Source organism: Prionailurus bengalensis, chromosome E3 (genome assembly GCF_016509475.1).
Source record: "Prionailurus bengalensis isolate Pbe53 chromosome E3, Fcat_Pben_1.1_paternal_pri, whole genome shotgun sequence".
Taxonomy (NCBI): domain Eukaryota; kingdom Metazoa; phylum Chordata; class Mammalia; order Carnivora; family Felidae; genus Prionailurus; species Prionailurus bengalensis.
The window spans coordinates 24843694-24854292 of record NC_057357.1 but is presented as its reverse complement, the minus strand read 5'-3'; the positions used below and the strand labels follow the sequence as shown (position 1 = coordinate 24854292).

The 10599-nt window shown below is 36.5% G+C and overlaps 1 protein-coding gene across 1 annotated transcript; it reads right to left on the bottom strand.

The window, feature by feature from the left end:
- Window positions 1-472: 472 nt before the first annotated feature.
- Window positions 473-1213, bottom strand: LOC122471156 (non-histone chromosomal protein HMG-14-like). The gene has a single exon (XM_043559453.1). The coding sequence runs from the start codon at window positions 1204-1206 to the stop codon at window positions 901-903; it is 306 nt and encodes a 101-aa protein (XP_043415388.1). The 5' UTR covers window positions 1207-1213; the 3' UTR covers window positions 473-900.
- Between the last annotated feature and the right edge of the window lie 9386 nt (window positions 1214-10599).

The following is a 10599-nucleotide window of genomic DNA, read 5'->3' as shown; positions in this document are numbered from 1 at the left end:
GATGTTTGTTTATTTTTGAGAGAGAGAGAAAGAGACAGAGTGTGAGTGAGGGAGGGGCAGAGAAACAGGGAGACACGGAATCTGAAGCAGACCCCAGGCTCTGAGCTATCAGTGCAGAGCCCAATGTGGGGCTTGAACCCACGAACCATGAAATCATGACCTGAGCTGAAGTTGGACACTTAACTGACTGAACCACCCAGCGGCCCCAGTTGTGATTCTTTTCTAAAAGTTATTCCACTGACCCTCCAGCTTAAATTTGGAGGCAAATTTTCCTTAACAGTATATCAAGTATCAATATCTTCAAATGTTGTTATGCCATTAGAGTGTTAAGTCCCATTAATTCACAATTTAGTATCATATACACTACATACTCAAATTTTCAATCTTTTACAGCACGTTAACAAAGTTATTAGGAAACTGGACTACCATGACAAAGATGCTACAGAATGCATCAGATTCTGACGGGGAGAGCCAAGATCAAGAGGTGGTTTTCTTTAGGAAACAATTCTACCAAAAAACAACATGGGAATAGAAGTAATTTAAATTGTTCAAGACATATTAAATGCACGACTGACTCCAAATTGCCATTTAGTATGCTTGGTATTATAGGATGTAAAAACTACCCCATCTATGGAATGTTAAGCTGACACCCAAGACAATCAAATCCTCTCATATTCAATATCCCACTATTTTCTGGTTGTACAAAAAAATAACTAGCAAATTATTTCACTTCTTTAAAAAAAGCATTTACACTTAAAAAAATGAGGTGAGGTGGGGTTCCCTCCTTCTTGTTTCTAGAGCTACTAAAAAACTTGCATTTACAAAATAGTTGATAACAATATTCCTCTGGATTGTACAAGGAGGGAGACAGGGAACACTGATAAGACATGGGATATGATATTAATCAGATTTGGCTTCCTTCTCTCCTGCTTCATCAGAGGATGGGCTCTCCTCATTTTTAGTTTCTCTATTTTCTGCAGGTAAGGCTTCTTTTGTCTCTTGGTTAGCCACTTCAGCCTGTTTTCTCTTTGCTTTGCCTTTCCCCTTTGTTTGCACTTTCTTGTCTGAAGATTTATCCTTTCCTGTCGCCTTTTTGGATTTCATTTCCAATTTTGCAGGAGCAGATTTAGCTGACAACCTCGCTGCCCTTCCATTGGGCTCCTTCTTCTCCACCCCCTTGGTGGAGCTGACCTTCCTTTTGGGCATCGTGGGGTGGGGCGAGTGCATGCTGGGTGCCTGCAGGCTGCTGGACTCCGAGAGCCTTCCCGAAGCTGGGCTGCCTGTCCACATCTGCTCCTCCCACTGCCGGAGCTGCTGTGACGCACTGGGTAGTTCTATCTTTAACTTTCTGAGAAATGTCCACACTGTTTTGCAGCGTAGCTGTACCCGTCTGCATTCCTACCAACAGTGTAAGAGGATTCCCCTTTCTCCACATCCTGTCCAACATCTGTTGTTTCCTCTGTTGTTAATTTTAGCCATTCTGACAGGTGTGAGGTGGTATCTCATTGTAGTTTTGATTTGCATTTCTCTGATGTTGAGTGAGATTGAGCATTTTTTCATGTGTCTGTTAGCCATGTGGATGTCTTTGGAGAAGTGTCTCTTCATGTCTTCTGCCCATTTCTTAACTCAATTATTTTTTAGGTGTTGAGTTTGATAAGTTCGTTATATATTTTGTATACTAACTCTTTATCTGATATATCATTTGCACATATCTTTTCCCGTTCCCTTGGTTGCCTTTTAGTTTTGCTGATTGTTTCCTTTGCTGTGCAGAAGCTTTTTGTCTTGATGAGCTCCCAATAGTTCATGTTTGCTTTTGTTTTTCTTGCCTCCAGTGACATGTCTAGTAAGAAGTTGCTGCAGCGGAGGTCAAAGAGGTTGCTGCCTATTTTCTCCTCTAGGATTTTGATGGTTTCCTGTCTGACATTTAGGTCTTTCACACATTTTGAATTTATTTTTGTGTGTGGTATAACAAAGTGGTCCAGTTTCATTCTTCTGCATGTCTCCATCCAGATTTCCTAACACCATTTGTTGTTTTTTTTCCCATTTTTCTTTCTTGCTTTGTTGAAGATGAGTTGACCATATAGTTGTGAGTTCTCTTTTGGATCCTCCATTCTGTTCTATTGATCTGTCTGTTTTTGTTCCAGTACCATACTGTCTTGACGATTACAGCTTTCTAATACAGCTTGAAGTCTAGTCCAGAATTGTGATGCCTCCAGCTTTGCTTTTCTTTTTCAACATCACTATAGCTATTTGGTGTCTTTTCTGATTCCATACAAATTTTAGAATTGTTTGTTCCAGCTCTGTGAAAAATGTTGGTGTTATTTTGATAGGGATTGATTGAACGTGTGGATTCCTTTGGATAATATTGACATTTTAACAATATTTGCTCTCCCAATTCATGAGTATGGGATGTTTTTCCATTTCTTTTGTCTTCTTCAATTTCTTTCATAAGTGTGCTATAGTTTCAGAGTATAGATCTTTTATCTTTTTGGCTAGGTATTCTATGTGGAAAACCCTAAAGACTCCACCAAAAAATTACTAGAACTGATACATGAATTCAGCAAAGTCTCAGGATATAAAATCAATGCGCAGAAATCTGTTGATTTCTATACAACAATAATAAAGCAGCAGAAAGAAAAATAAAAAAATCGATCCCATTTATAATTCCACCCAAAACCATAAAATACCTAGGAATAAATCTAACCAATGAGTTCAGTCTTTTGAAATGACACTAGCTCTGTGGGCTTGACTACAGTCAATTTTATTTTATTTTATTTTTTTAATGTTTTATTTTATTTTTGAGAGACAGAGAGAGACAGAACATGAGTGGGGGAGGAGCAGAGAGAGAGAGGGAGACACAGAATCCGAAGCAGGCTCCAGGCTCTGAGTGTCAGCACAGAGCCTGATGTGGGGCTCAAACCTACAAGCCATGAGATCATGACCTGAGCTGAAGTTAGACGCCCAACCAACTGAGCCACCCAGGCGCCCAACTACGGTCAATTTTAACAAATGTTCTCCATTCACATTTGCACTGAAAAACAATGTGTACTGTGTGTTCAATGGGTGCAATTTTCTGGGCACGTTACAACAACTTTGTTAGTAATGTTGTTCATATCTTTTTTAAGAAGTTTATTATTATTATTCTTTTAAATAATCTCTACACCCATTGTGGGACTTGAACTCACAACTGGAGATCAAAAATCACATGCTGTAGTGACCGAGCCTGTCAGGTGCTCTGTGTTGTTCATATCTTTAACATGTGTTTTTATGTCATTTGTATCAGTTATGGAGGGAAGTATGTTAAAAATCTCTGTCTATGATTATTGATTATTAGGTGGTCAGTGTTGATGGTCGATTGTTATTAGAGCATTTTTTAAAGTAATAGCTGCTTTAAAGTCTTTATTATTAGATAATTCTATTATCTATGTCATCTTGATTTGGCATCTGGGGATTTTCTTTTTTTTTTTTTTCGAGTTTACATTTTCCTAATCTTGGTTTACTGAGTAGTTTGGGGTTGTATCGTGAATATTTTGAATATTATGTTATGAATCCCTTTTTCCGTTGATAATTTTCCATTTTAGTATGTAGCCAATCTCTTTATATTTAGAATACACATCCTTACAAATGACAAGACCTCATTGTTTATTATGGCTGAGTAATGCCACATCTTCCTTATCCATTCATCTATTGATAGACATGTAGGTTGCTAACATATTTTGGCTATTACAAGTAATACAAGTAATGCTGCAATAAACTTAGGAATGCACATATCTTTTCCAGTTAGTGTTTTCATTTTTGGGGGGTAATATCCAGTAGTGGAATTACTAGATCATATCAGATGGTAATTCTGTTTTTATTTTTTTGAGGAAATTCCATACTGCTTTCCACAGTGGCTACACAAATTTGCATTCCCACCAACAGTGCAAGAGGGTTCCTTTTTCTTCACATCCTCACTAACTCTTATTATTTCTTATCTTTTCGATTCTAGCCATTCTGACAGGTGTAAGGTTGATAATCTCATTGTGGTTTTTATTTGCATTTCCCTGATGATTAGTGATGTTGAACATATTTTCATATGTCTGTTGACTATCTGTATGTCTTCTTTGGGAAAATGTCTATTTAGGGCCTTTATTTTTAAATTGGATTATTTTATTTTTTGGCTGTTGTTTAAATTCTTAATATATTTTGTGATATTAGCCCCTTATCAGATATATCATTTACAAATATCTTCTCCCATTCAGTAGGTTGTCTTAGTTTTTTATTTCCTTTGCTGTGTGGAAGCTTTTTTTTTTTTTTTATGTAGTCCTAATAGTTTATTTTTCCTTTTGTTCCCTTGCCTCAGAGACATATCTAGAAAAATGTTGCTATGGCCCATGTCAAAGAGGTTACTGCCTGTGTTCTCTAGGGTCTTGATGGTTTCCTGTCTCACATTTAGGCCTTTGATTTATTTTGAATTTATTTTTGTGTTTGTTATAAGAAAGTTGTGCAGTTTCATTCTTTTACATGTTGCTGTCCAGTTTTCCCAACACCGTTTGTTGAAGAGACTTTTTTGCATATCCTTTCCTCCTTTGTAGAAGATTAATTGACCATATAGTTGGGGGTTCTTTTCTGGATTTTCCATTCTGTTCCATTGATCTAGGTGTTTGTTTTTTGTGCCAAAACCATAGCATTTTGATCACTACAGCTTTGTAGTATAACTTGAAATCTGGAGTTGTGATAACTCCAGTTTTTTTCTTTTACAAGATTACTTTGGCTTTTTGGTGTCTTTTGTGGTTCCATATAAATTCTAGGATTGTTTGTTCTAATTCTGTGAAAAATGCTGTTGGTATTTTGATAGAGATTACATTAAATGTGGAGATTGCTTTGGTAGTATGGGTATTTTAACATTTGTTCTTCTAATTTGTGAACATGGAATATCTTTCCATTTGTGTCATGTTCAGTTTCTTTCATTGATATTTTATAGTTTCTTCAGTTAAGTTTATTCCCAGGTATTTTATTGTTTTTGGTGCAACTGCAAATGGGACTATTTTCTTAATTTCTTTTTCTGGTGCTTCATAATTAGTGTATAGAAATTTGACAAATTTCTGTATATTAATTTTGTATCATGTGACTTTACTATTCCTGTGTTTTTTAATTATTTCTTTTTAAAAAAATTTTTTTAAATGTTTATTTATTTTTGAAAGAGAGAGAGCATGCAGGGGACCCACAGAGAGAAAGGGAGACACAGAATCCGAAGCAGGCTCCAGACTCTGAGCTGTCAGCACAGAGCCCGATGTGGGGCTCGAAAACACAAACCTTGAGATCATGACCTGCGCTGAAGTTGGACGCTTAACCAACTGAGCCACCCAGGCATTCTGTTGATATAGTATTTTTTATCATTGACTTGAACTTACTGTATTGTCTTATTGGCCATAACTATTAGTTGTGTTGATTTCATGGTTGCTTTAGGGTTTATAGCATGCATGTTTGCCATTTTGTCATACATTTTACTTCTTTACAATATATTGGTATTATTTTGCTTTTAAAAGTAAATTACAGTTCTTTTTTTAAATGTTTTTATTTATTTTTGAGAGATAGAGACAGAGCACGAGCTCGGAGGGACAGAGAGAATGGGAGACACAGAATCTGAAGCAGGCTCCAGGCTCTGAGCTGTCAGGATGCTCAACTGACTGAGTCACCCATGTTCCCCAAAGTAAATTACGTTTCTAAAGAGATTTAAATAATAAGAAAAAAAGTTTTATATTTTTCCAACGTACTTCTCACTTTTTGTTCTCTTTATTCCTTGTGTAGATACAGATCCATCTTATATCATTTTCCTTCTACCTGAATGTTTTTCTTTAGCATTATTTGTAGTGCTGTTCTGTTGATTTTATTCTTTCAGCTTTTACATATTTGGCAAGGTCTTTATTTTGCTTTTCTTTTGAAAGGTATTTATGTTGTGTTGAATTTTTTTTTTAATGTTTACTTATCTTAGAGAAAATGAGAGAGAGAATGAGAATATGAGCATGAGCAGGGGAGGGTCAGAGGGAAAGGGAGGCACAGAATTCAAAGCAGGCTCCAGGGTCTGAGCTGTCAGCACAGAGCCTGATGTGGGACTTCAACTCACGAACTATGAGATCATGAGCTGAGCTGAAATTAGATGCTTAACCAACTGAGCCACCCAGGTGCCCTAAGAATTCTAAAGTAAGAAGTTTTTCTTTTAACACTTAAATATCTGTTCCATTGTTATGTGGCTTCCCATGTTTCTAGTTAGATGGGCTTTCCCCCACTCTGTACATAATGTGTCATTTTTGGAGGCTGGTTTAAAGATTTCCTGCTTTGAGCAATTTGACTATGATATGCTTTGGTATAGTTTTCTTCATGTTTCTTGCGCTTGGATTTCATGGATCTTCTTATATCTGTGGTTTTATGGTTGGTCAGAATTTTGAAAAAAATTTGGCCTTTATATTTTGACATGTCTCTTATGCCCTCTGTCTCCCTCCACTCTCTCAGGGACCTCCATTAGGCTACCTGAATTTGTCTTATTGATACTTTATTCATTTTTTTTTTCAGGCCTTTTGTGTTTTATTTTGGTTCGTCTATAGTACTATGTCTTCAAGTTCATTAATATTTTCTGCAATATCTAATCTGATGTTAATCCAATCTAGTGTATTTTTTGTCTCAGATACTTTATATTTTCCATGTGTCTGCTGAACATGTACCATTTTCCTTTAGCTTACTGAGTAGATGGAATGCATTTATAATAAGCTTTAATGTCCGTGTCCATTGGTTCTGTAATTGCACATTTGTGTGTCAGTTTTGATGATTGGCTTTTCTTCTCGCTATGAGTTATGTGTCTCCTTTTTTGCATACCTCATATATTATTTATTTACTACTATGTAATAATATTACCACAACTTAGTAGCTTATAATACCATACATTTATTAGTTCACACTTTCTGTGTGTTGGATTCAGGCATGGCTTAGCTGAGTTTTCTGCAAGGCTGCAATCAGGATGTTATCCAGGGTTGTGGTCTCATTTGAGTCTCAAATAGGGGAAGAATCTCTTCTAAACTCTTGTAGTTTTTGGCATATTTCAGTTTGTTATGGTTGTTGAACTGAGTCATTTCTTTCTTTTTTTAATGTTTATTTATCTATTTTGAGAGAATACACATACGTATGTGAGAGTGGGAGAGGGGCAGAGAGAGAGAGAGGGAGTGAGAGAATTCCAAGCAGGCTTCATGCTGTCAGCACAGAGCCAGATGTGGGGTTTGGTGTCACAAATTATGAGCTCATGACCTGAGCCAAAATCAAGAGTTGGATGCTTAACCAACTGAGCCACCCAGATGCCCCAATTTTGTTTCTTTCTCACTGTTGGCCAGAGGCTGCCCTCAGCCACTTGCCTTATGGAACTTCTAAAATGGCCTTACAACATCATCAAATTGAATAAGAGGAGAGAATCTCAGAGTGAGACCAATGCCATGATCAATGTAACATAATCACAGAAGTGACATTTCATCACCGTCACTACATTACTGGTTAAAATGAGTTACATGACCCAGCCATACTCAATGGGAAGGAACCACACAGGACTGTGGAAACCAGAAGGCAGAGATGATAGGGATCACCTTAGAGACTGTCCATCACATCTAGTAATTTTTTATTGAATGCCAAGCATTGTGGATTTTAATTTGTTGGGTCTTGGGTATTTCTGTATTCCTGTATTCCTCAGTTTTATTTTGAAAACATGTCAGATAATCTGGAAACAGTATTATCCTTTGGGGTCTTGCTTTTTAATTTTTGTTAAGTGTGACCAGAGTGGCATTTATTCTAAGACAGTAGTTCTCAACTGGAGGCAGTTTTCCTCCTGTAGGATATTTGGTAATGTCCGGGGATAGTTATACACCTGTAAATAGTCATTGCTCCTGACACCTTGTAGGTAGTTTAGGGTCACTGTTAAATATCCTATAATGAATGAGATTTTTTTAAAATAGGGATTAAAAATTAATCCAAAATGTAAATAGTGCTGACAGTGAGAAATCCTGTTATATATGAAGCACTTAGGATACTGCTTTGCATTGAGTATGTTCTCAATAGTGCTGAGGCTGGGAAACCCAAGTCTAGGGCTAAATTTGGCCCCCTCTTAATACAAAATCCTTGTAAATATTCTACCTATGACCTATAATTATATGGTTTTCAATTACATAGTTTTAAACTCTGAATGGTGGGACAGGAACTATTCGTAGCCATCTGTGAGCTGTAGGTATTTGTCCTAATCCTTAAAAGTTGTTCTTTTCATGGCCTTGACCCCATTCTTCACACATATGTGCTGACAAGTACTAACCTGAAGACTATGGAAGTACCTTTCAAAGATCCCTGGAGCACTCCCTCTATGATTATCTCTCTGCTTTTATTTAACACTGCAAACTCCAGCCACCTTGTCCTCCATGGATTCCCAGCTGTCTTCTGCTCTCAGGAACATTGCTGGGCTCTCACTCCAGCTAGCTAGGCAACTAATTAGCAACTTGCTAAGTGAGTGCTTGATCACAGGGCTCATCTCTTTTGTTTTCCTCTTCTCTAAGGGATTATTGGCCTTTATTTATTGCCTGGTCTCCCATGTCTTAAAAATCCATTTTTCACTGTGTTTCTTTCCTTTAAAAAATTTTATTTTTTAGTTGAGATATAATTGACATATAAAGCATATGAGTTTTAGGTTATATTATACATATATACATATATATACATAATAATTTGATATATATATCTGTGTATTGCAAAATGATTGTAATAAGTTTAGTTAACATCCATCACTATACATAGTTAAAATTTGTGTATGTATGTGTGTAAGGAGAACTTTTAAGGTCTACTCTCTTAGCAGCTTTCAAATACACATATTGTATTGTTAACTCTAATCATCATGATGTACATTATATCCCCAGGATTTATTTATCTTATAACTGGAAATGTTTACCTTTTGAGCACCTTCCCCTACCTCTGCCTGTAGTAACTGCCAATCTGTTTTGTGTATCTATGAGTTGGGTTTTTATTGCTATTGTTTTTTTTAGATTTTGCGTGTAAGTGATATCCTAAAGTGTCTGACTTATTTCTCTAAGTGTAGCATCCTCAAGGTCCATCCCTGTTGTTACAGATCGCAAAATGTCTTTCCTTTTTATGGCTGAATAATATTCCATGTGTCTTTTTTCCATATATGTCTGACTTATTTCCCTGACTATAACCCTGAAGCCACATTTGTATTATTGCACATGGTAGGATTCCTTCTTTTTTATGACTGAGTAATATTCATCGTACATACGTCTTTTTTTTTAAGTTGTTTCTAGTTAGAGAGTACATTTGGTCCCATTTGCCCCATCTCAGCCAGAAGGTGAAGCCTTCCATTTCTCTTAATTTTTGTTTTGTATTAGAAATTTTGTATGAAAGAACTATGGAGACCATGCCCTCTTATTTAAGACAGAGTTACCTTGCATCTTGGCTGGGTTGCTGCCTTAGCTTCATTCATCACTCATTGAAGATATAGGCACAGAGTTCCAAGTGATTTTCTTTTTTTTTTTTTTTAATTTATTTATTTTTTTTTAATTTTTTTTTTCAACGTTTTTATTTTTATTTTTGGGACAGAGAGAGACAGAGCATGAACGGGGGAGGGGCAGAGAGAGAGGGAGACACAGAATCAGAAACAGGCTCCAGGCTCTGAGCCATCAGCCCAGAGCCTGACACGGGGCTCGAACTCCTGGACCGCAAGATCGTGACCTGGCTGAAGTCGGACGCTTAACTGACTGCGCCACCCAGGCGCCCCCAAGTGATTTTCTTTTAAAATATCAATGTCTATTACACAAATAATGCAGGTTAAAAAAAAAAAAAAGACAAGGAAAACATGCCTGGGCCCCTGACCCAGAAATCTTTCAGCAAGTTAGTCTATGTTTGTCTTTTTCTTTATCTCTACAAGTGTTTGCATGTGGACATCACACATCTCTACATACAAGTTTGGCCTCTTGGGAGTTTTAGTGTCCTTTGTAGGTTACTTAAGTTCATTGTAAACTTTCTCTTTGATTTTTCATTGAAATTTGCTTTAAAAGACTGAGTTTGTCACTGATCCTTAGTAAATCTGTTATTTCATGGTTTTGCAGTCTTTTTTTTTTTTAGTAGCCTTCATACCCAGCACAGAGCAGGACTGAACTCGCAATCCTGAGATCAAGACCTGAGCTAAGAAGAGTTGGACACTTAGCCGACTGAGCCACCCAAGTGCCCAGGTTCTGCAGACTTTAAATTAACACTTTATTTCCTTATTTGGTTCCTTTGCATAGTAAAATGTACCTGAATCCATCTGTAAGGATATTGGAAGCAATCAAATAACCAGGTACCCTCACATTTATTTGTTTATTCAACACACAATTTTAAGCACTTCCTTTGTGCTAGACAGAGGACACTAAAGTCACAGAATTTAATATTGAAGTATAATAATTGGAATATAATACTTTAATAATAAAACATCTACTTTGAAAAGCTTCTGGAAACTAGCACCACTAATTTGACTTTTTTTATTATCCTTTTAAATTAAAATGATTTTGTAACTTTTTTTAAGTTTTTATTTTAAGTCTAGTTAGT

Excerpts from the sequence above, each read along its gene's own strand:
- LOC122471156 (XM_043559453.1), bottom strand. The coding sequence starts at position 1,206 with ATGCCCAAAAGGAAGGTCAGCTCCACCAAGGGGGTGGAGAAGAAGGAG.